Source organism: Dromaius novaehollandiae, chromosome 2 (genome assembly GCF_036370855.1).
Source record: "Dromaius novaehollandiae isolate bDroNov1 chromosome 2, bDroNov1.hap1, whole genome shotgun sequence".
NCBI classification, from domain to species: domain Eukaryota; kingdom Metazoa; phylum Chordata; class Aves; order Casuariiformes; family Dromaiidae; genus Dromaius; species Dromaius novaehollandiae.
In genome coordinates, this window is record NC_088099.1 from 68,924,015 (window position 1) to 68,951,258 (window position 27,244).

General features: G+C 40.8%; 1 protein-coding gene across 2 annotated transcripts in view; it reads right to left on the reverse strand.

The window, feature by feature from the left end:
- The window catches only part of EPB41L4B (erythrocyte membrane protein band 4.1 like 4B), a 181,620-nt gene that overhangs the window by 101,020 nt on the left and 53,356 nt on the right, over positions 1-27,244 (reverse strand). For both annotated transcript variants that reach the window (XM_026099883.2, XM_026099884.2), the window contains exons 3-6: positions 8,619-8,661; positions 6,461-6,539; positions 3,297-3,341; positions 1,705-1,757 (exon numbers count right to left, since the gene is read on the reverse strand). In XM_026099883.2, coding sequence (XP_025955668.1) covers positions 1,705-1,757; positions 3,297-3,341; positions 6,461-6,539; positions 8,619-8,661 — 220 coding nt within the window. The remainder of the gene's footprint in view (positions 1-1,704; positions 1,758-3,296; positions 3,342-6,460; positions 6,540-8,618; positions 8,662-27,244) is intronic.

Below are 27,244 nucleotides of genomic sequence, written 5' to 3' on the forward strand. Positions count from 1 at the left end.
TCATTCAAAATGCAAGCCTATGAAGCTGTTAGAAACAATGAAGGCATTAAGGTAACAGAACAGCTTCCTTTACAAGCAGAACATAATAAAGCTTAAAGTTGTACCATAAAGAAAAAGGGTCCCTCTTTCAGAGGGTTTGAAGTACCAATTCCTAAACAGCCTTTTAGCTTATCACTTTAGAAATGCCAAATTAAGATGAAAGATTAGATTTTAAATGGTAAATCTAACTACTGAGGAGGGAATAATCATTTTACATTTCTTTAAACACTTCTGCTTTAATTAAAAGCTTCCAATATCAATACAAATGTAAGAAATGTTATACAAAAAAATCCTACTACAGCATATGTGAGCAGAGATAATATATTACAGTGTCAACAGATTAAATTATTTTGGAGAAACTTACTGCTGCTACTATGCAAAACTGAAAAAAGGCGAAAAATATAAAAATGATGCAAATGGATTTTTTAAAGAATTACACACTTAAGATTTCCTCCTGTTGCTGTTTTGAATCGAATTCCCAGGATTTATTGTCAAGTTCATCTGGAATCACTGAGTTCTCTGCATTGTTGTACTGAATTAAGAGACTCTGCCTAAGCACTTCATGTGCCACTGCCAACTACCCAGTGGAATAGGACCCATATTTTTCATGTCAATTGATTTTGCTGCTGATATGCCTGCAATGATGCAGATCACTTAAGATTTCCTCCTGTTGCTGTTTTGAATCGAATTCCCAGGTTTTATTGTCAAGTTCATCTGGAATCACTGAGTTCTCTGCATTGTTGTACTGAATTAAGAGACTCTGCCTAAGCACTTCATGTGCCACTGCCAACTACCCAGTGGAATAGGACCCATATTTTTCATGTCAATTGATTTTGCTGCTGATATGCCTGCAATGATGCAGATCACTGCACATTCTTTTGGAAAAAATGAGCTTGACCTGAGCTTCATTACACATTTCCCCACTCCATCCGCAACACAATCCTCTTGAAATGCAGCAAGTTTTTGTATTAATGTGTCACAGCAATAAAACCCTATCTTTTTCTACGATAAACTAATGAAACCTAGTATCCTAATATTACTTTTTTTTTTTTTTTTTAATCTTGCAACCCTTGCTCCTGACACAGAAACAATTCTAGTTCTCCCCTTTCCATAAAATTCTCTCTTCTCCAGTAGCTGCAGTTTCCTCCCTCACGCCCTGTAACCACCTCCTTCCTTCTCACACACTGCACATGATTTCTCTTCCAAGAACGCCTGGGCAAGAGGCAGCCCCTGTTCCAGGCTACACCTGCAGGGACCGGGCTGCCATCGTGGGCATGCACGTGTGGGCCAGCTGGCTCATCAACCTGAACACGCAACACTGAGCTTCTGCAACTCAGTGTCTCAGTGACCTTGGCTTCTCCCCCCATGGGGCACTCTGGGGGCTTTTTCCTCTATTCAGCCCCTGGTTTTCCATGAACACCTGGTATATTTATGCTTCTGAGACTTCTATCCCTCATCAAATTTGCCAACAGTAGCTAACATAATTTTGAAGTTATGAATGCAGAGCAGGCAGGAAAGCAATCTCCCTAACCAACTTCTCCTTAGGGAAAGGAATACCACTTACACATGATCCATGAGAAATCATTAGTAACAAGGTTTGAAAAGAAACTAGCAGGCAGGTTTTTAAAATAAATTAAGGCAAATCACTTTTAAAAAATTTCATACCTTGAAGACACAGAGCTGCTAGTTCAACAGCAGTTTCATACGGGCATTTCAGTCTTAAAAAGAAAGAAACAAGCTGTAAAAATCATGCCATTTTTTTTCCTCAGGAAGTTCTTCCTGCCTTACAGCTAAAAAGTAGTCTAACACTAGAAATGGAAACATTAATCTCCACCAGAAATGAAAACATTACCTTCCACAGGGTCATTCATACTACAAATTATTAATGATATGAATCATCTAAAATTAATTTTTACAGGCATATATTTATTTCCTAATTTGGTACATTCTCAGTATCACTGAACACATGATATGCTCCACCATAAGGCAAGCTTAAACTAATGCAGGCAACGTAAAGTGAGAATAAGAAATTGATTTTGCTCCAATAATATATTCTAAAGCTCACGTATTATTTTTTCTTTGTAATTAAAATATATATATATATATATACACAGAGAGAGAGAGAGAGAGAGAGAGAGAGAGAGAGAGAGAGAGAGAGAGAGAGAGAGAGAGAGAGAGAGAGATGTGAACTCATTGGCCAGGGTGAGACTATAAACATACAAAATATTTTTTTTGCAGAGTTGACCTGTACAAAAAGTGCTGCCACTTTATAACCTTTTCCTCCTCCATTTTATCTATCATACTGAAAAATTCAGCAAGGTCATTTTACATTTCAAGTCATAAAAAAACAAGACATTCTTTGCTCTATTTATGTAGTAGTCTAACTATCCTCATCCATCCTTGCATTGTTTCAACCAGCAGTAATCTTCAGGTTCAGGTCAAAACCTTCTAAGGTCCTCACAGAAGCAGTTACACACAATATTTACAGTACCATAAACTGTTATTAATCAAGTCCTTTTTATATGCCATGTAATGAAATAGGTCATTTTCAAGAAGGCTGTTTGCATAGGAATTCTCTCAACAAAAAGAGATGTTAGGTACTTCATATATTGTTTATGTATTTTATGGGAAGTTTCCTATCTCCTTTCCCAGATAGAACAAAACATCCAGTATCAAAACACTCACTGTTCTAAAAAAGAAGTTCCAGTCTTTGCCAGTTCTCTTTAAACGACCTTGTTTTGCACCTTTGTTTCTTACTTCAATAACTGCAAGCTTAAATATCAACAATTACGGCATTTGAATACCCATGAGCAGGATGGTGGGGTCAACTTTGGCTCTTTTTGAACCACTGTTTGTGTAAAGCTATTCTATTTTCTGTCTTTAATGCTAGCTAGCTCACTAGTAATTATATCTTTAAATATGTAACTAGGCATTAACAGTAATAGGTTATTAAAACAATCAGAGAGAACACTTGGCACAGTATCATGGGTATGGACACATTCTTATCACCTGATCACTCCATTAAAATTCTTTTTCCATTCTGTTTTTTAATAATATAGTTATGATGCACATAAAGCCACATACTTCTGCACCGTAAAGAAAAAAATGCATCCAGCATTGTAAACCAGGTTTATCATCTATATGCAAATACCCGAAAGGATCAAAAAGATCGCATAGTTAAAGTAACACTTTAAATCACAGAGATTACCTATTGTAAATACTTGCAAATACTGAGGCAAGAGTAAAGGGGTACTTACTTCCCTGAAAGAATGTCTTGCCGGAGCTGTAATACAAACAGGTACCTGACAAATGAAAATGCAAAAGGCCAAAAGTATTTATAATGTCATCTTTCCAGCCCCAAAGGAAAAGTACAGCAATCCATAAGTAGTCATGACATTTCCATAAACTTGCTCGTAAACAAAAAGTGATCTTTGGGATCACTCAGATATGCCCTGCAACATTCAAAGTTCCCATAACTCTCACTGAAATCAGGAGGAAGAGACCGTTCTTCACCTAGTGGCTGTGCTCCGTACACTGTCTAAAGCATTGCTATTTAGGTAGCAATGAAACAACGTGCTTCACTTGGAGCACATACTTCAGCATCCTAAGTTAACGATACTCCAATGCTTTCCAGCATTGGGTTTTACTTGAACTAGGGGATCGAGAGAGAAAACACATGCAAATGCATGAAGAGTCTGGGGCTACCTTCTCAAATGGAAATACAGAACACAGAGAAAGTTCAAGCTGGGCAAAAGGAAAACTTTGGACTAAATTTTCATTTAACATTGCAGAAAAGTTTTGAGTAAGAGAAACCTGAATTCCATGGATTCCATGGAATTCCACAGGCAGAAAGCAACCCATATATATATTTAGAAGGCCAAGCAGATTTTTACAGCCTAGTATTTTAAGTTCCTGTTAATCTTCAGCTCTATGCATTTTCATGTCTCGCAGCCCCTCAGAGTTGGGGCTTGAGGCACACAAATGCCCTGGGCCACGCAAGAACACTGTACAGGACAGGATGGCACAAGCAGGCTTTACACTGGTCTGCTCCAAACTGAGAGGTGAGGCTTACAATGGGCGAATTAAAACAACAGAGCATGAAGCACTGAGGGTCAGAGTTAAATGCAAACATACACTTATCTTCACAAAGGATGCTAGACAGATGGACACAGGAAATGTTTTGCATCAGAGAGGACATGGTGCAAACATAGTGAAGATCAGTTCAAATCTGCTCTGGTTGGCAGGGCTTACTCTTGCTCGTTTTCCTCTATGCAGGCTGACAAACCTTGGCATCTCAAGGTTTGGTATCTCAAATTTGCAAAATACCTTAAAAAAGTCTCCACAACATACACGTGCATATACACATTCCTCTGTTGTTTTTCTAACTAACCAATTAGGCCCCATAAGAGTACCAGATGTCTTCCAAAATGCACTGAATTTTAACTGTGTTTTTAAGTTAGCAAAGGACAGAGTGGAAAAAGGGTTCCAACACTCTCCCATTACTGTGTTAATTATGAGAATGTGATATTTACAGCCTCAGTAGGAACTGGAGTTTACCTAAAAAAAACCTCTGTGCAGGAAATCTCTAACAACTTGTTTTTCCCCCCAAACCAGATCATTTTATCATTACTATTAATGATCTTTTTTCTTCCTCCTCTTACTCCCATTCAATTTCCATTTTCAATAATTCTGAAAGTACAGTTATTGATCTTCACTTTTTATTGAAATGGTTACATGGAAAATATAGTCCGGCTAGCATATTCTTAAAAAAAGAAAACAACATTCAAAATTACTTTCCTCCAATGTAGAAGAAAGACACAATTATCTGATCATGCTAAAATCAATTTCCAACTTGTTTTCACTTTCCTTCCCCACTTTCACAGTGGTTTTCTGTCAATCTTATAAGTAAAAAAAAAAAAAATTGCTCATAGCACTGAAAATGCATCTGATAAAAATGCTTTTCTAATTAAAATAGTATTCTGAAATGCCACTTTTCAGCACCAGAGGTTAATACTTATACAGGAAATGCCTTACTAGATCACATCAGTGACCACGTAGTTCAAAAACACACATCCCACAGTGACTATAATCACATGCTTCAAAGGATTAAGCAAGAAATCTTATGGTAGACAGTAATGGAGTAATTTGACTGCAGGGGAAATTTAATACTTGTCAGACATGCACCCTGATATACGAAGGCTTATATCAGTTTTCAAAAAAATCTATTATTTCTACTAATTTAACTGTATTTTCTCATTATAGAAGCCCAATGATCATTTTGTCTTTTAAATCCTTTAAGATCTTAATTCTCAATTACATAAGTAGCAGGGAGTTCCATAGGTTAATTACACAATGCACAAGAATATGCTCTTTTATTGAATTATCACTGCTGCACCTAATTGATAATGAATATTAAGGTCTCCACAGCAGTTTCATAAGCAGGTCGTGACAGCTAGCTCTTTGATCTTCTTGTCTCAGCAGTGGAAAAAAAGTACATGATCAACACAGCAGACAGGAAAGGAGATAGTAAACAGAGAGGCCTGCAGGCTCCAAGTTTCACATAAACACCACATACATGCAAACTAAAGCAATCAACAACCTTTGAATGCCTTAGTCTGTTTGGGAGTACACTGATTAATGCCAAGCATATTCAAAGATGTAGAAAATACTAGAACATCAGAAACGGAACAAAAAAGACAAAATAATATTATGGTAGATGATTACTATAGAAAGACGACAGAAGGACAGCAGATACAAGGAGAAAGCAAAACCTTTTCCTCCAGCTTCTCCTTTCCTAACTTGCAGAATATCCTATAGATCACACCAGGGTTCTGTAAACACAGCAAGGTATAGTCCTCACAGCCCAGAAAACAGCCCATCAGATAAAAACCAAAGATCCCCATGTGTTCTAAGTCATCCTTATACAATACAGTCCTTGCAACTTCTGCAGCACAGGAAACTCGTAGAGAAGCGGAGGAAATTAAACAAACCAACCAACTCAGACCATCTCTTCTTCCCATAATTCTGTTACTTTTGCATCATTGTTAGTTCAGCTCCAAGGCTCAGAGCAAGGCGGGACAAGGCAGAGAACTGGAATTTTAGCAGTACCTGATGGAAAATCCCCGCACAGGTAAGGCAGGTGCTGCTGCTGTAAAGGGCAGCTGCCTCCCAGCAATTGCTCTCCCCACCCAACACTGCCTTTCTTTGCTAACTTCAACTAACACACTTTGAGAGGCCCATGGGTGGTTTTTGGCAGCACAGAAAAGAGGTGATGTCTCTCTGATAGTAGGAAAACAGCTAAGTAGTCAAGCAAAATGATCACTCTAACAAAACTCAAATTATGGGCATACACCTCCCATATACCTTAGATGCCTTAAATACCCTTCTTCCGCTTGCTCATTTAACTGTGCGTATTTCCTACCTTGTAAACTCCTCATGAAGGTTGTTCGGTTCTGATGAATAGTACTTAATTCGAAAGTGCAACGTGTACGGAGGTCCAACTGTATATGCAGAGATTTTAAATGGGGAAAAAAAAAGGTTTATACCAGTTGTGGTTCTACTAAAGCAGAACAAGCCACCACCTCACCACCCAAGAAACACAAAATCAAGTATATTTTTTAATTCTTCCAAGAAGCATATATTTCACATGGTTAAACTTAAAAATGCATGCAGCGGAAAAAATTCAGATGACTAGCACACTTTATGATACTTTAATCATTACATTAATCAAGCAATAATTCCAGCATGCTACTGGAATTCCAGCATGCTACATATGCCAGCTGTTGCTGGGGGAAGGGGAAAAGGGAGATATTTTCGGTCACTAGGTATAAATACAAACAAATCCAGATGATCAGCTTTTGCTAGATTGATTTACATGGATGAAAACAGGTATGAGAAATAATGTGAAGAGCTCTGGAGGGGACTCTGAAAGGTGCCCAAAACACAGTAACAAATTCCATGAAGTGGAGTTGAAAGAATCATTGTTTTCTAATGCTAGAAGCCAAATACCAGGTCTGACTTTCTATGTAATGTAGATAATAAAACATCACCTAGTTATCATGAGACTGACCAATACATTTTTAGTTGCCTAAGCCTCACCTTCCAAGCTGACAGCCTGTTGGTATGTTGAGTGTTGGAAAAATGATTATTTTTCATCTTTTTAAGGTTTTCTATAAAAACCCACCACCACAGTGTGTCTATTAACAATCTATTTTACTAGAAGATTTGCACCCAAAACTCCACTAATTAAAGCTTTGGTACTGTTTTCAAGGATATCCCTAAGAAGATAGGTTATAGTATTCTAGGCTGACAGTTGCGTGCCACCAGTAAAGGTCGGCATCAGCAAGATAAGGACTTGCTTGCCCACTGCTGGAAAACCAAAGCAGTGAGCAATGCCCATCGTGAAAGAGGCACTGTTTTGAAAGCACCCCTGAATGCAAGGTAAAGAAAAGTTTTCTGCTGCAAGACAGACCTTTACAATACTCATCAAGTTCATTCCCTCTTCAGCATTCCTCAGTCCAGGGCTCAGACAATTTGTTTCTAATACAGGCCTTTCACAAATTAAACACAGAGAAAACAGTGCAACTAGACTGGCTGAAGAAGTTCTGGAATCTTTCATATTCCACATTTTCATTCAGATGAAGAAAAGGACAAACCTATCACCCAATGTGCACCTGCAAATCACTTCGCCACTTAGGGCAAAGCAGGCTCTGATGTGCTGAAAAGGTGAGAGAAAGCCAACCACCAAAAACCTACCAGGAGCAGGTAACTTTACTACCTATTCTAACAGAAGAGCACCACTGTTCACAGAGATCTTGTCAATACTCTGATATTTCTCAAAAAGAGAGGCAAAGCACCACTGAAGAAATCGAGTATCCATCCCAAGTCCTGCAAGCAGGTTTAACAACTTCCTTGCAAAGCACTGTATTTTATTTTAATGGCATAAAACTCGTGTTATCAGTTGGCCTATGGCAGTTGCCAACAGTCTTAACAAAACATGTCAGTGCTGATGCTGTACTGTACCCAAGCCTGCAACCAGATTATCAGAGAACCAGGAGCAAACTACCTGCCTTAGCCAGTTCCCACGAAGAACTTGGCAGGCTAACCCAACCCCTCCACCCAAAACTCCCTTTCGTAAAACAGCAGGTACTGCCACAAGTTTTATTTATATTACACAAAAAAAGAGGGTAAGAGGGAGCGTTACAGAATAAAACTGTTTCCTAGTTGATCTTTGAAGGAAAACAAAACAAAATCTGTTATGGATCAGAAACAGTGACATAAACCAAGATCTGTGTCCAGGCAACCTGATTTCACAGATCAGACTGGAATGACCTGGCAACCTACTCCATCTCAAACAGGATATATTTAATGAGAAGTACTGAAGAATGGTCTATTACTCATAAATGCTCTTGTATTTAGATGAAAAGATACAGTCAATCAGCTAGCCATTAAATTAAACCCATTTTCAGAGAAATATTCATTCTATTAAAGACAGTATTTAGATGTTCACAATCACGTTCAAATACTCTTAAGTTCAAATTCTTAAGGAAGTAATAAACAGGCAGATACATGGTACTTACTTTTTATTTGCTTCTTAATGAGTTTAGAATGGTCCAACCAGTGCTGGGGGGAAAAAAAAAAAAAAAAAAAAAAAAGAAAACCCATGTTTAAAAACAGCTCAAATTCAAGATCTTGTTGACACAAACTAATTAGAGTAAAATTTAACAGAAAAACGTCTCTTAGAAGGAAATACAGAAAAGTTTAGCAAATAAGTAGAGCAGTATTTAAGAAAGTGTTTATTCACACATTTACCAACCTTCAAGTACCCTTTTCAAGGGGGAAATCTTGACGTTTAAATGTATCAGTTCTTCCAGGGAAGTTTCATTCCTTTAGAGAGAAAAGCTCAAGTCCAAACAAGCTGGCTCTACGGTGGGCAAGGAAAAAGTTTTTGCTCGCAGGTTCAGCTGTTGCCCAGGTAACCCCGAGGACAGCAGGTCAACCCCCTAGATTTCATTCTTTCTGCTCCCCTATTTGATGTGGAGCCTCCAGATCCTGTGCTATTCTGCCTTCCACTGCTCCATAGCCAAGTTGTTCACGATAAGATGAAGACTTAATCCCACATCGAGGGAAGACATGCACACCTCCCCTTCCTTTTTTTTTCCTAAGCCAACAGCAGAAGCTTTGGAATAGATGCAGCTGTAGTGCTGCAAAAGAGCATGCTTCCCAGCAAAGTTTATGCACTATTTCATTGGTATAAATGAGGTCTACAGCAGAATAGTGATAAACACTGTGGTATAAATTCAGCTTAAATCTTTGACTGCCTCTGTGCAATGCCCTACTGTGAGGCTACAGCACGAAGCAACCCAACATAAATGCTCCTATCACAGAAGGTAATAAAGAGTATTTGGGCTTCCTTGAAATAAATGCTCTTCTCTAAATATGTATGTATTTACTTAAAAACAGTAAAGGAGGTACTATGGAACAAAGTCTTAATGGAAAAAACCTTTCCTTTCTCCCTGTTGAAGCATTTACACTTTCAGAAAAAGGTGAATTACTGAATAACTACTTAGTATTCCACTAACACTGCCTTATTATGGCTAAATGCATATGAAAAATTACTTGTTGGACAGGAACGCCAGTATCTATTTATTATGTCTTAAGGCAGAAATTTATCAATCACAGGTACAAGGGTATAGCTCAAAAGTTTGCCAACGCATGACCCATAAAGTAAATCTCATATAAAAAGGAGAGAGAGAAAGAAATGGAACAATTATCCTGAAGGTGCTTTTATTTGCATGAGATTTGCCTGACTCCCTCTGGTGAAGCTGCCAAGTAATTCATCCTTGCAGATTTGAGAAATCGCTATCAGAGTCGAAATAAAATGTTACAGCAGCTCATGCAAATACACTTCTTAGAGTTGCAAATAATTGTCTCTGCTTAGCTCTCATATAAAGAATTACACCAGAAACAAGAGTAGTGCATGGTAGCTTTGTGAAATTTCATACTTCTGATAAGAAAAGAGCATCAACACTGAAAATTTGCTCTTTTAATTGAAATTATACAAGTCACTTTCACACCTCCAGAGCAGACTAAATTTTTATGCTTCAAATACCTAGCAGCAAAACCTTCTTTCTCTCCACTAATCATCTTGGCTAAAGATAAACCACTACTCACAAATCCAATATAAGCTGATTCCATAAAAAGAAAAGTTGAGCTTCATGTTAAATAAAGCCAAACATGGGAAAAAAAACAAACAAAAAGCCCCTATATTACAGGCAAGAAACCTCCAACCTTTTTTCAGCTGTGGCTCATGTTATGACTATTTTCAGAAACCAGCACCACATAGCCTGAATTACAATAGTTTCTAACGAAATAACAGCTAATATTATATGCCCAAGCTTGGAACGTGGTATCCCAGGTAAATCAAAACTCACATAGCAGCAAGTTTCCAATCAATTAAAGTGTAAATACTTATTTTTAAACCTTCTTTAAAGTATTAAGACCCTAGGAACCAACTACTAATGCAGACCATTAAAAGACACTACAGTATAGATGGGAAACCATTTCCAGTGGCTCATTCACTGTATGCATCCAAGCAGTCAGGGAGGCAGACTGCCCCAGGAGATAACACACAGCATGCATTAAACTTATCTTATTTCAGAAGCAAGACTTAACTGCCATTTTCCCCGCATCTCATATTGTGCATTATAGCTGTGCATGAGGGGGACCACCAGATAGCCCACAGAATAAAAATACTGAAGTAGAACGTGGACTGAAACACTATTGTCCCCAAGTTCCCAGGCCTGGGAATTTTCATGAAGATCTGTGAACTAAGAGACAGATATTTGGGGCAACTTCTGTGAAAATTTGGCTGAATTTCAACATTTCTTCATCTTAGACAGTGTCTGAGGGTTCTTTCAAACCAGCAATTGTACCAACTTTCCAAATGCCTCTCTGTTCAAGTAATTCTGCCATCCAATTCCTCCCTTGCAGCTAAAGTAGTTGTATGCTGTAACACAATACGTCTGTCAAGAAAAGCTAGTCTTGTCCTGTGCTGCAGTGAATGCTCTAAGTGCCAGCTTTGAAGTCTTGAGTACCTCAAGGGTATAGAAAGTGATCTCGAAAACACTTCTGAATGAACCACAAAAAAGTCTCCAAAAATTGAGTTGGAGATTTCATGGCATCCTAGCTAAAGCAAAAAAAGTTTGGGCTTGGTTACATACCACTTGCTGACTCCAAAAGAGGAAAGGGGTGAATTCAGAAGTCTCACTAGGAAACTCAATAAAACCAGAGGGGGCTTTTATCCTCTGTAGCTCTGACTGTCTTGTGCTCAGACTGAACAACCCCACTTTGTTCTAGGATCCAAACTCAAAGAAATGTAACTCTGGATCTCACTGTGTGGGAACAAGGCTGACCACAATCATTTCAAGTATACAATGCTACATTTCCCTAGTCTGGTCTGGACTCAAAAGTATCAGTGCAGAACAAGGAGGAGGAAAGGAAGTGATTGCTTTGAGACTGTATTATGAAAGGAAGATTGCATCTAAGCCACTTTTCCACAGTAAAGGAGAAGGAAAAAACCCTCAGTCAAATTTCAAGTAATCAAGATTCTGTGATTATTTTGATTCTCTTTGTCAGGCAAGCTAGAAGTTCAACTGCTTGTTTAGCTCCCATTTATTCCTATTTAATTCCAGTATAATTTCTTTGCCTTGCCATATGCAACAGTGCTTTCTATGGTGTTGAAATGAAATAAAAACAGTAGCTCTTCAGGACTCGCATGTTTAGGCTTTAAGAAATGATTACAAGTTTCTGCCAGGCAGACAGAGAAATGGTAAATATACTCCAATCAATTCCAAATAAAAGAAAAAAAATTTTTAAAGAATCATTAAAATCTTGGAAGTGCAGATTTAACTCAGTACATTTACCTGCTGATCGCTCACTTTACCTATCTGAACAGGAAAAAAAGAAATACTTCAATACTTTGCAAGTGATAGCAGCCAATATTTTCTCAAAATGTAATAGTCACATGGGAGAGAAAGATGTATTTGTATCAAGGTATAGCAAATAAAGAGTAGCTACTAGCATAGCCTACATAAGAATGACAGCAATTGCCAAAAGACTGCAAGTAGCAGTACCACAGGTTGACACAAAACCCATCACACACCTGTGCTTTGCAAATTCCACTGGCTCCCCACTTGCTTCATAAAACAATGAAAATTCCTGGTCTTGATCTACACAGCCCTCAAAGGTGACCTGTAATGGAAAAAAATTGGATTTCACCCTTTTTGGCTGGCTTGCTTTGCTAGTTTATAATGCATCAAGAAGGTTTTCAATAGACTGTTTTCCCTCATGCTTATTTATGCACTTAACTACCAGAAATAGAAAGCCCATTTTTAGTGGAAGCCTTCTTTGGTACCTAAAACACACTGCTTAAGAGCTTTCAAGCCCTAACTGAAGGGACAGGAAGGAAAAGGGACCAGACTCTTGCTAAATGCTCAAGTTGAGAGAAAGGGAGGGGGAGGGAGGGGGAGGGAGGGGGAGGGAGGGGGAGGGAGGGGGAGGGAGGGGGAGGGAGGGGGAGGGAGGGGGAGGGAGGGGGAGGGAGGGGGAGGGAGGGGGAGGGAGGGGGAGGGAGGGGGAGGGAGGGGGAGGGAGGGGGAGGGAGGGGGAGGGAGGGGGAGGGAGGGGGAGGGAGGGGGAGGGAGGGGGAGGGAGGGGGAGGGAGGGGGAGGGAGGGGGAGGGAGGGGGAGGGAGGGGGAGGGAGGGGGAGGGAGGGGGAGGGAGGGGGAGGGAGGGGGAGGGAGGGGGAGGGAGGGGGAGGGAGGGGGAGGGAGGGGGAGGGAGGGGGAGGGAGGGGGAGGGAGGGGGAGGGAGGGGGAGGGAGGGGGAGGGAGGGGGAGGGAGGGGGAGGGAGGGGGAGAAGTGTTCCAAACAAAAGCTGGCAAGTTTTAAACCAAAGGTCAATCATACCTTAGCTATCTTCTTGCTGTCTGGTTTCTAAGGCACCATAATCTTACCAAACAGTCTGCTGTTAACTACATAGCCTTCTACAACAGAAAGTCTGAAACGGTAACATATGGGAGGAAGAAACCAAAAAAGAAAAAAAGAAAAACCCAAACCAACTGCATTGCTCAACAAATCATGGATTTGGGCCTTCTATACACATTTTAAAGTTAAAAAGTAACAGCGGAGAACCAACCCTTTTTTCTTCTGAAGGTCACCTTTTAAGAATTATTATGGTAAGTGAACAGAAAGACAAACCAGAACTGGGGACATGTAGCAACTCAGGGACTATGCAAGCATATAGTTAGAAACAGCATAAGCTCCCAAGAGTTCACAGTTTAGAGGATGAGAATCTTGTTCCTTTCACTCTGTGTCACCTTCCTTGACCCATCCTAGAAAGCTATGTTCCACAAGGAAAATGTCGCTACCAAGAAAAACTGCTTTCAGATAATTTCCTAAGATGGATCTCAAGACACAGCCAACACTGGCTAGCATTTTTACTGGGGATCTTGGCAATAGGACAGAACACACCCTTGGTAAGGTGACCTCAGCAGACTGGAGAAATCAACTTTATGAGGTTTCTGCCAGCCCACCATAGATGACTGCAGCATTCAGCACCCATTGTGGACCAGCGCCACGCAACCATGAGGGTTGGGGGCCAGGCTGCTTTGGCAAAGAGGCCCTGGGGTGGTGGTGACAACAGTGGGAGCAAAAGGAGCAGAGAGCATGCCTGGCAGTGTTGGAGGAAGAGAAGAGCCTGGGTGGTGTTGGAGCGCTGTGGGCAGTGACTGTTGCCCTTTGGGTGGCTCCTGTGAGGGGGCACATGGCAGGCTGTGTGCATTTTGGGGCTGCTCAGAGTGTGCAAGGCAGGCAGCAACATCCTGGAGGGAGATGAGAGGCAGTCTGAGGAGGGAGCTGGAGTCCAGGACACGCAAGCGAAGGCCAAGGGGACCACTTTTGTTCATCGTTAAAAAGAGACAGATCAGATCAGTGGCAGGAATCTCACTGCTGACTACAGCTACCTACTGGGAGAGTGTAGAGAGTATGAAGCCTGACTCTTCTCAGAGGTGCTCAGTAGTAGAAGGAAGTGGCACCAGACCCATGCTGGAACAGGAAGAACTCCTAACCTGATAAAAGGAAACAACCGTCACCATGGAGAGTGGTCAGACATGGAACAAGTGCCCAGAGAGACTGTGGAGCCTCCATACCTGGGGACAACCAAACCTGTTTGGACAAGGCCCCAAGCAACCTGCTCCAGCTGGAGCTGCTCTGAGCAGGACATTGGACCAGAAACCTCCAGAAGTCCCTTCCAACTTCTGTGCTTCTGTGGTTCTTCAAGTGTCAAAGAGGAATGTAATGTGCAACTGCATGTGCATTTCAGAAGAGCTGCAGTGGCTTCCCTTTTTACCTCTATGCACCTGAATGTGTCACGCAGATCCAATACTAAGTTGATGAAATCAGCTGTATTGGTGGTAGCACTGCCCATATTGTGAGTACTGGCCACATAGCAATACTGATTATGGAACAGGTCTGTTGAATCTCCCATCACAGGAATTGTCTCTTCTCTGGTAAGCTGCGGAACTGTCCTGAATATTTTGTGATCAAGTGTAATACTTATTCTCAGAGGATGAAGAAAGCAGGTATGTTCAAGCAACATTTAACAAGAGTTTAATGTCTTTATCAACAAGTAGGTGACTTCCCTAAAGCCACGGACAGAACGTTTTCTCATCCCTGTAAATGCAGAAATTTAAAATGCATACTTAAGTACTAGGGCTCAAAATGGAAGGGATGGTATCTCTTTCTCCATCACAGGTAATTTAATGGTAGCAGCCTTAGTCTCTTCAGGAGACTAAGAGCTTATATTTTTTCTTTTTGTACAGACCTTATGAAAATAAGCCGTTGATCCTGATTAAGGTTGTGAGTGAAAGCACAGACAACCTTCATAGGAAGAAGAATCTTCACAAAAGTCAAGAGCCCTGAGGGCACTGATGGGCCTTAATGATCCTAGTTAGCCTTACCTGGGACTTCCAGCCATGAACCCTCTCCCTATGGACCCAGGAGCTCCACAAACTCCAGGCCTGGGGCTTCAATCCTTGCCTGAGCTACACTGTAGATGTACTTGTATTCAGCCCTCCCTCTGGCCTTGTTTCCTCAACAGCCCTAATACCTACACCATCAGTAGCCCTCACTGTAGGAAGAGCAAACTTCTGAGTTAGATCATCACACTGCCTGTGAATCAAGCGTTCTGAGAATGAACTTTGAGACAAATGAGAAATTGGGTTTTCTGTTTTTGCAGTAAAAAGCTAAGGGGCTCAGTCTTACTTGAGGAAGCAGGAAATTCCTGCACAGTTGGGGTTTTCTGTGCTGTTTCAGTACAAATATCATCTCTGCTCCTATTAACAAAAGAAAAGCTGCAAGGGGAAGGAGAGGACCGCGTTGTATTAGTTTCCCATTGCACTGAACAGAACTGAAGTGTTTAACTGAAGTTTTTGCTTTAGTAGGAGCCTATTCAGCACCAGACATTTAAAATTTTTTTAGGGATTATTTATTCTTTTGCCACAGAGAAAGAATTAACTATGATCAAAACGTACCCTATCTTCGCTTCTTAAACAACTAAGGGGAAAACAAAAAGCTTTCTCTACCTTGTATATGGTGCAAGCAGATGCTAAGTGATAATGAAACATCACAGATTCACGGAACAGTTGAGGTTGAAAGGGACCTCTGCAGATCACCTAGTCCAACCCCCCTGCTCAGGCAGGGTCACCTAGAGCATGTTGCCCAGGATTGTGTCCAGATGGTTTTTGAATATCTCCAAGGATGAAAACTCCACAAGCTCTCTAGGCAACTTCTTCCAGTGCTGTCATCCTCACAGTAGTTTTCCTTACGTTCAGATGGAACTTCTGTGTTTCAGTTTGTGCCTGGTGCCTCTTGCCCTGTTACCGGGCACCACTGAGAACAGCCTAGCCACATCCTTTTTTCTTCCTCCCTTCACTTACACACACTGACAAGATCTCCCCTCAGCCTTCTCTTCTCCAGGCTGAACAGTCCCAGCTTTCTCAGCCTTTCATCATAGGAGAGATGCTTCAGTCCCTTCATCATCTTATTAATCTTTCGCTGGACTCACTCCAGCAGCTCCATGTCTCTCTTGTACTGGGGAGCCCAGAACTGGATACAGCACTCCAGATGCTGTCTCACCAGGACTGAGTAGAACAGGAAGACCACCTCCCTCAACCTGCTGGCAGTGCTCTCTGCCTGATGCAGCCCAGGACACCATTGGCCTCCTTGGCCACAGGGGCACATTGCTGGCTCATGGTCAACCTGCTGTCCACCAGGACTCCCAGGTCCTCCTCTGCAGAGCTGCTTTCCAGCAGGTCAGCCCCCAGCCTGTAGATACATGGTGCATGGGATTATTTCTCCCTAGGTGCAGGACTCTGCACTTCCCTTTATTGAACTTCATGAGGTTCCTCTCTGCCCATCTCTCCAGTCTGTCAAGGTCCCCTCTGAATGGCAGCAGAGCTCTCTGGTGTATCAGCCATTCCTCCCAGTTTGGGATCATAAACAAACTTGCTTAGGGTGCACTCTGCCCCTTTATCCACTGATAAATAAGTTGAACGTTCAAGACTGGACCCAGTACTGACCCCTGGCGAACACCACTAGCTACAGGCCTCTAGCTAGACTTCTTGCCACTGATCACAACCCTCCGAGCTCTGTCATTCAGCCAGTTCTCAATCCACCTCACTGTATGCTCATCTAACCCATACTTCTTGAGCTTGCCTATGAGGACGTTATGGGAGACAGGGTCTAAAGCCTTCCTGAAGGGAGACAACATCCACTGCTCTCCCCAGCCAGTCTACCCAACCAGTCATCCCATCATAGAAGGCTTCAGGTTGGTTAAACATCATTTCCCTTTGGTGAATCCATGCTGACTACTCCTGATCACCTTATTATCCTTCATATGTATTTGCATATAAGTGGAACACTAAATGGAAAATACTGGATTTACCATGTCCTTAAGAACCAATTTACATGCTTTGGTTTTGTAAGCATGTCCTATTTCTATTTGTTAAGGGATAAGAGCGTATTTAAGATTTTTCTTGGGTATTGTCTGCAGAGTATTGAAATGCTTCCTCCTTACCTTTCCCCTACCCCCAACAGTTTGTCTGGGAACCTGATCAACTGACGGGGAGGTTATTTCTCTTAATCAATAATTTTTAACCTGCTGAGCACTTCCAAGATTCCATAAATGGCAAAGGCATGCAAGATTTTTGCTATAGGCTTATATTTTCTATGGAGAAGTCTGTACTTGCACTGGAAGAAAGTTTGACATCTAGTAGTGGGTAGAAGTTAGACATCCAGTAGAAGAAGAATTAGTAATGATCTAACAGAAAAGCAGTTAAGCAAGATCACACTGACTAAAGACAATTTCTGTCACATCTCTAGAGTGCAGGAGTTCCCAAATATACTACAAAAATCTGGTTAGTATCATAAATAGAGACAACCTCCCTTCCAATTAAAAAAAAGCTGCAACAGCTGCTGCTACTGATAATGTGATAGATTTAAGTGAAGAAAAATATTTAAACACAGCATTTTTTGAAAAAAGAACAATTTTCTATTCCTGTGATGCAAGAAAAGAGCTAGCACTATGCTAGTGATTTTCAATCTTTCACTGTGCAAACTCCTAAAAGCACTGCAATGGAGATGAAGAGTTGTACAGTAAATTCAAGCCTGCTGACACTGGGCTTGCTTTTTCCTTAGCTCACTTTTGTGAAGTCCTTAGAAACAGTCCGTGGTACCTAGGGGGCTGCAATTCCAGGTTGAAATAGCATATTATGTTATCATCAGAAAGGGATGTAAAAATCATAATGATTATACTTGCCTCACAGGAAATACAGATGTCTAGATTTCATAACTAGGTAGAGCACAAAAGACTGAGAAAGAGATAGGTCCCTCTTCCAGGAGTCTTGTTCTGTAATCCCACTGCATTGAGGCACAGACGTAGAGCCTTTTCTCAAGGCCTTTCAGAGGCAATAAGGAATCAGGAGAAGAAACCTGCTTGGCAATAGAAAAGGCATAGGATGACGAAAGAAATAGTGCTTAAGGCCTGCAAAATAGCCATTTGAGGAAACCAGAAAAAGTAATAGCAAGTCAGACATGCAACTGTCATGTTGCCATGAATAATCTGAAAGCAAGAGAAAGTTTTGTAATGTCATCTTTTTCATCAACCTTCATAAAAATGATTCCTGCAATTTTTTGTATGCAAAGACTCTCTGAATAAACCTATAAAATAACTTGATGGGGGAAACCTGTTTTCAAAGCCTCCAAGACAAAATAACTCCTGAAAGTTTTTGCCTCGTCAAAGCACTTTTTTTAATATTGACTTACTCATTCAAGAAATCTGACACTCAGCATCCAAATTCCACCACCACATAATATAAGCAACCTCTTAATACAGTAACTAGTTCTAACTGGCTCCTGTTTCGTCTTACAGTCAACGAGTCCTACAAATACTATTTTAAGATATAAAAAGTTGCCAAGCGTTCCCCACATGCTAGTATGGACTAGCAACACTAGGCACCTGGGTGTCCTATGTCATCTCTGCAGATCTCCATGTCTCCCTAGAGACACCAGGACCACTGTTACCAGGACACAGTAAGATCCTTCTTTGTTCACCTTCACAGCGGTGCACTCTCAGCTCTGGCTGGTACTCTTCTATAAGGTTCCCTATTTCATATCAAACACTTCAGCTATTATCTCCTATCCTTCACAAGTTCTTGGTAAGACCAATAACTTGATGCATTTTAAACTGGGAAGGAGTACTTTTTCCCAGGTATTTCTGAATGTCTCTTCTCACGCTACTTACCCATACCTAAAGTTCACAAAGTCATTCAGTGGGCCTCAACTCCTCACAGTAAATCCTTCTATCGCCTACTCCCAGTAGCTCCAGATCCACTGGCTTACTCCCAGTGCTATTTCTGGCACCATAGTAACCTGCAAACAAACTTAAAATCAAACAAAGGTCTCAGACAAACATCTGCTCTCAGGCTTGCAGTCCAATATCCTTGTTGCAAACACTGCCCATTGCCTTCATGACGAATCCACCAGATCTTTACTGGACGCACACCACTGATCCTTGCATGCTTTTGTGAATCCACTGAAGTGCATGCTTCTTTTTAAATTAACCAAGTATTGTATTGGCTCATCATTGTCATAACACGCATAGGCTTGTTAATTATTTTTTGTGGACACTAGTTTTATGATCCCCAGGCCTTGATCTTTTCTTCTTATTTCCATTTCTGATCTTAAATATTTGAAGCCATACGAATGTTCTACGGCAACCATTCTGTAAGTGAACCAACCATAAATTACATTTTCGGCAAATTTAACTACTGTACAGAGCACAGCAAAAGCTGGTCCATGACTTTTAAGCAAAATGTGCTAAACAGTCACTCTTGTCTCCATGTCCACTGGCGTTTCCCTGAACCGAGCTCTGCAAGTGAAAATGCAACACTTCGAGCAACACTTCGCACCTCGAGGCTTTGGTCAGAGTCTGAGAGCAACACATCACCCCTGGATCTTGGGCAAGCTTGCTGACGGGATTCTTCATCAATGCAGCTGTCAGAACGCATTCCAGTCAGCTTTTTTTATTTTATCCCCTACTTGCTCTTAAAAACAGCGTCTGGATCTGAAAAATCAGAATATTTTGGTATCCCCCTACTTGCAACTACAACTCAGTTCTGCTAATTCAAAAATATTTTTTTCAGACATATCTGTGGCATATGATTTGGACTTCATACTACAGCAAGTCCAAAAAGATGTTCAAGACAAACTGGTTGTGGCCAGAAGGAAATTATGCCTCTCATCACCCAAAACAATAGGAAAACTTATTATCAAAACCTCCTTCCCATCTGCTCTTTCATCAGCTAGATTTTGCAGAAGAATTTTCAATATATATCTGGTAATTGTTAGTCCAAATTAATTGCCAGTTATACCAACAGCTAGCTTTTTAATCAAAGAAAACTGTAATCCCCTAACAAGCAGAAGGCTGTTACAGAGGTTTTGCACATGCCCATTTCATACTCTCGAAAATACATTTAGGGTCATGCTGCATAAGGATTATTTGAAGCTAATTTTTTAACTTTTTTTTGGAAGCTAAACATAAAATTAATCTCAGATGTATTTCAAATGCTGTCAGTGACTCTTCATATATCACCATGAATGGTAAGATGGGGATAGAACAGAAAGAAAAATCCCAACCACAATATTATTTCCGGACACAAAGCAGCATAGCAGAAAGCAATGTAACCAAGCAGTGGTGTTTACGAAAGCCTTGCCTGTCCCAGACTGAGTCTGCACCGAGTCATCTCAGAAGCATCCTGATACGTGACACTGTTTGTCTGCAGTCCAGATACACCATCCATGAATAACGCAGAGAATATGAACAGCCTTTCATGGCCATTATCCTATCCTAATTCATACACATATGGTAACCTGCATCAGCCCAAGTAGGATTGTGCTTAGTAGACCTGAGGTGATGGAAGACAAAATGGAATCCTGCCCAGAAGCATAACTGATCACTGAACATTAACACAGGTATCCATCACCACACAAGAAGAATACAGGCAAGATTACTCCCTTTTTCTGTAAAACTCTGCATCCCAGAAAGGGAGGGGGTAAACCCCCACCCAAACCTATACAACAGCTTGCACTGTATAGCATGACTGTCATTAGAATATACAGATGAAGAAAGCTGATGCTACTCCAGATCAACTCCAGGAGAGAGAAGAGAAGAGGGGAAAAAAGCAGCCTCCTTTTATTTCAAAGCCTGTGCTCAGAGGTTTCTTGTACCCTCACAGAAATAAACTGAAACAATTTGTATCCAACAGGCAACACGCCTCACTAGACTGAAGGCCTGAATGAAAACTGACCATGGAAACCACTTCAACTCAAACCACACACAAAGTCAAAAGATAACACTACAATGTTTGCTGTTGTGGACTGACTGAAGACTTGACTTCTGCACCTCTGAAGCAAGGTGGAGAAGCACCATGTGTAGAGAGTGGTCACAACCGCTTGCCCTCAGAAGCCGTAAGGCTGCTTTTCCAGTCTGTGCTAGGGACATGGCCCCCAGCTCTTGGGGCAAACAGCAGGCACTACTGCAAGACTTAAAACTGGAGCTGCTCTGGTGATTCTCAGTGTTTTGGAGTCTCACAAAGCATCCGCGGGCTCAGATCCAGCCCTGGGTAGATGCAGTAGAAAGCAGTTAATTACTGGACGTTCAGCAGCTCCATGAAGCCAACCAAGTTGCCTTTGTGCAGTTACTGAACTGGCATCCATATCAGCAGCACTATCAGTAGGTGAAGCACTGAGCACAGCAGGAGATTGTCACCTGTACAGCTTTTGGGGCCCTCCAGCTGTGACTGGTATTTGTTTCCCCAGGCCACATTCCACAGACACAGCCTGCAAAGACCACGCTCCCAAAGAGCTCCTAACCCAGATGAACAGGAGAGTCAGGGAGAGCAAAAGCAGATTACTCATTTCCCTATAAATAAATGGGAATCACAGATGAATTTGACAGCTTATTCAAGGGGAAACTAGACATTTCTAGCAGATGCAGAAAAGGAAACCTTCTGTATTATCAAAATATTTACCAGTGTCCATTTCTCCTAACATTCAACATAAAGAACAAAAAGGCTCCTCCCTAATCTGCTCCGCCTAACAAGCATCCATAGTTACAGTATTAAGCAGTACGTAAGGGAAAACACTCCCAGCGATCACACTATCTGGCTTATTGACTGGTTTCAGTTGCTAGTTTTTCCACAGCCCTCAAACACTTAATAAGAGCAGTAATATCAAAAGCAAGCACTCGAAAAAACTCCTGATCTGAATAAAAATGAGTTATTGAGATACATTACAGAATGTGCACACAGAAAATTAATGAGCCATCTCCTAAGGATCTGATTTGCTCTATCTGCGTGACTATTAGTAATTTGTTGTCATCTGAAAGCCTATCAGCCTATGGCACGATAGAGGAAGAGGAGGGGAGTTTCACCTGCTACAGCAGAAGCAGCCATGATGCACCCAGTCTCTCCAAGACCCTGACCCAACACCTGCTGAAACATCTAGGAGTCTAGTTCACAAAGTGTAGAGAAAACAAAAGCATTCAGGTATTACTCTCCGTCATCCAGCTTGCTTCACCCCCCTACCCTTGCACCGCAGTGCTGAAAAACTCCGAGGCATACATGGTCCTGACCGTCACAGGAGCACCTAGCCATCAAGGGCAAGTAGGCACTATCTCAGTTAAGGGCAGCTTCCATACAGATGAGGATCTTTGTGTCTGGGTCAGTAGCTCCTGGCAGATCGTTGCTGGTTAGACCTAAGCTGTGCTATGCAGTGCAGCGTATTTGCTACTTGATACCTAGTCCTTGCCCCTTCCTTTTCCTTCTATTTATATACTTGGAATATTGCTTTCCTGAGAGCCTATTTTAGTTTCTACACATGCTCTTCCATCTCCTTCTTCCAGTGTCTTCTCACCTTTCACAACAAATAAATCAAAAAAAAAACAATACAGGAATTCATCAACAGCAAAAAAAATTTAGACAGAAATGCAGCTTGTCAAACAACCCACTGCAGGACACTCCTGACTGCCTTGTCCCCAGGGAAACCTGTCTCCCATCATACCCATTTGGCACCTGGCAGAAGGCATGGACTGCCCTTGCACAAAAGTCTTGCTGCACACATGCTGTAAAACCAGTGCTTCCTATGTGCCAGGTACATACAGTGTGTGCACTGACACACTCAAAATGACTGAACTGTGTCTGCAGAGTGCAATACATCTACCCAACTGAGAAAGACTATTGCATGTGGTCCTCCTCCCAGAGCACAAATGGCCCTTGTGACACTAGAGATTGGACATAAAGGGGCTAGAGGATCACTGCAGAAGACACAGAAAGAAACTAGCATTCTAATGCTTCAGCTTCCATGCATTCCCAACCTTTCAAAAAACAAGGAGGAAATCAAAGTTTCACACTCCACAGATTTTAGCAGCTCATTTACAAAAAGAAAACTAACTTTTTTTTCTTTTTTTTTTTTTTAAGATGTATCTTAACTCTTCTTCCTCTTCGATTAGTTTATAACTGCTCTTGTCATCAGAAACAAAATTATGAGGCAAGCAGAATCAAATTCCAGGCTAATCAATAACGGCAATCCTTCTGTTTGGAATTCCAGTAAGGAGAAGGGGATTGAAAGGGCATCCATGTGTTGCTATCACACAACAAACAATTCAGACAAGGAATACGACTTCAGAAATGGAGACATCTTTATCCTGAGAGAATACCAGGATATGCTGCAGCTCAGAAAGCTGTAAACCACACAGACTCCTTCATTCTTATGTTAATCTAGAATAAGAGACAAAGAAAGGACAAGCCTGAACAGAAAATGAGTAAACATTAGCCACCAGCAGACTAAAATAAATGTTGAGTACTCCAAAACGCATGGAATACTGTTTCACATGTCCAGTTTCTGCAGAGATCAATAAACTACTTCCCCATGGCAATTCAAGTACTGTAGTAAGGGTCTCATAAGATTTTACTATTTCCAGCTTCATCTAAAGCTTGCAGGGCTGGCTTCCTGCTCTGCTTTAACGTATACACACACATCACAGTAGAAGTAATTAAAAGCTCAGTAAGCTTTACATTTCCTCTAAACCACTGCAAAGACTTCCTATGTACGAGTAAAACTCTTTAATCATCCCTAGCATGATTTCCCTGTTTAAGTGATGTAACATTAGGTGAACAAGAAAGGGGCAAGGGGGAACCTGTAGATAATCATGATTTCTTCTGATTCCCATTCCACTTCCTTCCACAAATGAACAACAGAAAAGCATAGCAGGGTTTTCATTCAAAATGATGGAAACATTTGAAGGGCTTTAGAATGTTACCAAACTTATATACTAAAACTGTCCTCGAGGACCTCAAACGAAGCAAGTAATTCTTTTCTGACCACAACTAGAATAGCTGCACAGGACCAAATCTCAGTTTTGTTACTGAGTTCAGTAGGAAAGAGATTTGGTCCAAAGCTATTATAAAGCAACTAGAATAAGATGTAGTTTTATTCCTCATTATAATCTATAAATTGTAATCAGTCAGAAGTGTCGGACATCAGCAGGCAATATATCTGCGTTGTCTCTTAAATTTTCTCACTTGCGACTAAAGAGGCTTTCCGATACATCAAATTCTTCTACACACCAACAAAATGCAACAACCCCTCTCCCCTCAAGTATTTCTAGTTCTGGAGTTAATATCTGATAACTTAAGTGTGACAGTACAAAAAACTTTGCTTTAGAATAAACTGATAAGCTGATAAATGAAAAAATAAGTAAGTTCTTTAGAACAGATGATTCTCTGCAACATCTTTCCATTCATGGATATCTTCAAACAGCACAAGATACAAACTGATGCAAAGTTCATTGAATAGGCTTTAAAGTATTTTGTCTTGCTGTTAACATCTTACCTTTCAGAATTTTGCATAATTTTTGATTGCATTGAAGATTTTTTGCATTTAAAAAAAAAGTGTTTTTTCTTCCAAAGCAAATATGCTCCATAATTATTTCTTTTCTAAACCACAGCCATCATTACCATTTTTTTCCCACTCTTTGGCAAAGTTCCAGGATCGTAAGAAACACATTGCACTCAAAAGCCGTTGGCCTTGGAGCACAGAAGCAATCCCCACTACTCAAACACTGTTCTGTGCTTTCTTATTTATAATGGTGGCTTAAAGATGTTTGGCACTCAACGATACATAATGAAGACAAAGGCTTATAGCCTCAGGTAGTTTACAAAACTTTAATCTCTCAGTTCTGCGATTGCCACTGAGTGGCTGGGCTCAGCACTAAGCAGAGGCACATGGAGGCTATGCATTAATTGCTATGCAAATGAAATGAGCAGGCCACAAGTTCAAAACGGACTAAAGAAGGCAGTTTTTCCACACAACCTGTAGTTAAAATATGGAACTGCTTGCACAGGGTGCAAAGGGGGCTATAAGCTAGTGCAAGGTCAAAATGAGATAGAAAAAGTTCATGGAACATTAATAACACTTTCTGAATTTAATATAAAAAGGCATCCCCTTTGGCTCAGAAAATACTTGGACTTTAAATTGCCAGAGAGAATTATCACCATGCTTGCTCTTGTTCTTAAATTCTTCCATACTCACCCACTTTGGGCCACTATCGAAGGATACTGTGCTAAATGGAGCTCTGCTCTGACCCAGTGCAGTCTTTCCTGCACTTTGCTTTGCTTTTGATTAGAGAACTATAGAATCAAGCACACAGAATTATAGGATATCAGCAAATAAAACATGCAATTTGGAGGGTGTGGAATGAAGTAACATCCCACATGAAGAAGCAAAAGGAGATGCAATGATGACATTGTATGATAAAAAAGAAAAGGCCTTCTCCAGAAAAGAACTTTTCCAAAAAGGTCCTACAACAGCCATGTATTTACTTAGCACTGTATTTACAAACTGGGACCCTAGAACACTGGTCTGAAACCAGGCCTTGAATCCCCCTAAGCTCTACTCTCTGCCCAGCTTCCACTAGACAAGACAGATAGTCTTGTCCCCAATGGAGGGGAAGAACTCTGCACTTCATGCCACTCTTGATCCAGGAACCCATAATCCTACCACCAAAACCCTTTAACCAGCGTTGGCTTTTTCAGGCCTTCCAGCAGCTGCTTTATAGCCCTATCCCTCTGTAACTCTAGTTGCCATGATTCACCTTTTTTCCCCACTATAAAGCAGCAGCACATAGACAAAGCTACTTCTAAAACTCCTGCATGTATAGGCACATTTTGCCCTGAACACCAAGGATAGTGTTATCTTTGGAAAACATACTCTCTCACATCTCTGCTTCATCTTTCTTATGACTCACAAGAGCCTTCAGTTTTGCAAATATTCAAGAGAAGGAGCATTCTCCACTTCCTCAGCCAAGTCTTACGGTTCTGATCTGCCCCCTTTCTTGCTGGGATGTTTAGCTCTCCCTTTCCCCTCCCCTTCTTCCAAAAACACAGAACTTGTTAGGTAACTATTCTGAGCTAACAAGTTCCCCATAAAGTGATCTGACAATCAGTTAGAATACCACTAATTTTTCCTCTAATGAGCAGGCACTTTTCTATTAGCAATGACCTAACAATCAGCTCCATCATAAAGGATATACATTTACATGATATAAAATTTATCAGGAACACAGATACTAAAGCCATTAAAATAACAGTGCAGACATACTTCCTTCAAACATTGTTTTCCAGCGATCCATACAATTACAGGAATTAAGACATTAGGATAAGTGATTCATATCAGCTTTCTCTTCTTTTAAAAATTAGTTCTCTCCCAAAACCCACAGATTCCTTTTTCAACTATGTGCTGCTGAAAGTTGTTGAAGCGGCTCAGTTGGTAAGACGCTGACCAGATCTAATCACACTGACCCACACAATCACACCATGGGCTTGTTAGCTAACGAAGCTGAGAATTCTGAGATTGTGAAGTCAGAATCCACTATTTACAAGATGTCAATATTTCCATTATATTATCCCATAATTTTACCCTAGTGGCACCTAATATAGCTTTCTTCTCTTCCTTTATGATAAAGCCTTTACATACTGCCAAGGCAAGCTGAAAGCAACCACTTTTTTTTCGTAAGTCTTTGTATTTTTATCCGCAACCTAGGTTGCGCAGTCATACTGAAACTTCAGCATATAAGGTGAACAGACAAAGAAAAAAAAGAAATTAAATATATATACGGTTTAACTACAAGGTGGCAGCCTTTTAACCCTACCTCATTAATGTCTTTCTGCATTTGTAAATGGTGTACTTGTTTTTAACTGTAGATGCTGGAGATCACTGGGTAGTAGAAAGGGGGAAAGTTTCCCCTCTTGCTTCTTTGCACATAAAACTAAATCTAGAAAGCAAAATAATCTGTTCACAGAACAGCAAGGATAGGAGTTACAGAAAGCCCTTGCTTGTAAGAGATTCAACCCATTTTTAATATGAACCTATTAAACACAGAGCATATTTTCCTTTGCCCCCAACTAATGCCTTTTCAGACTTAACTGCGATCAAGTCACATGCATACCACATAAAATGACATATGCCTCATTCTGAGGATCCAGCCTTATTTTCAAGAACAAAGCATCACACCATTTCTTTCAGTAG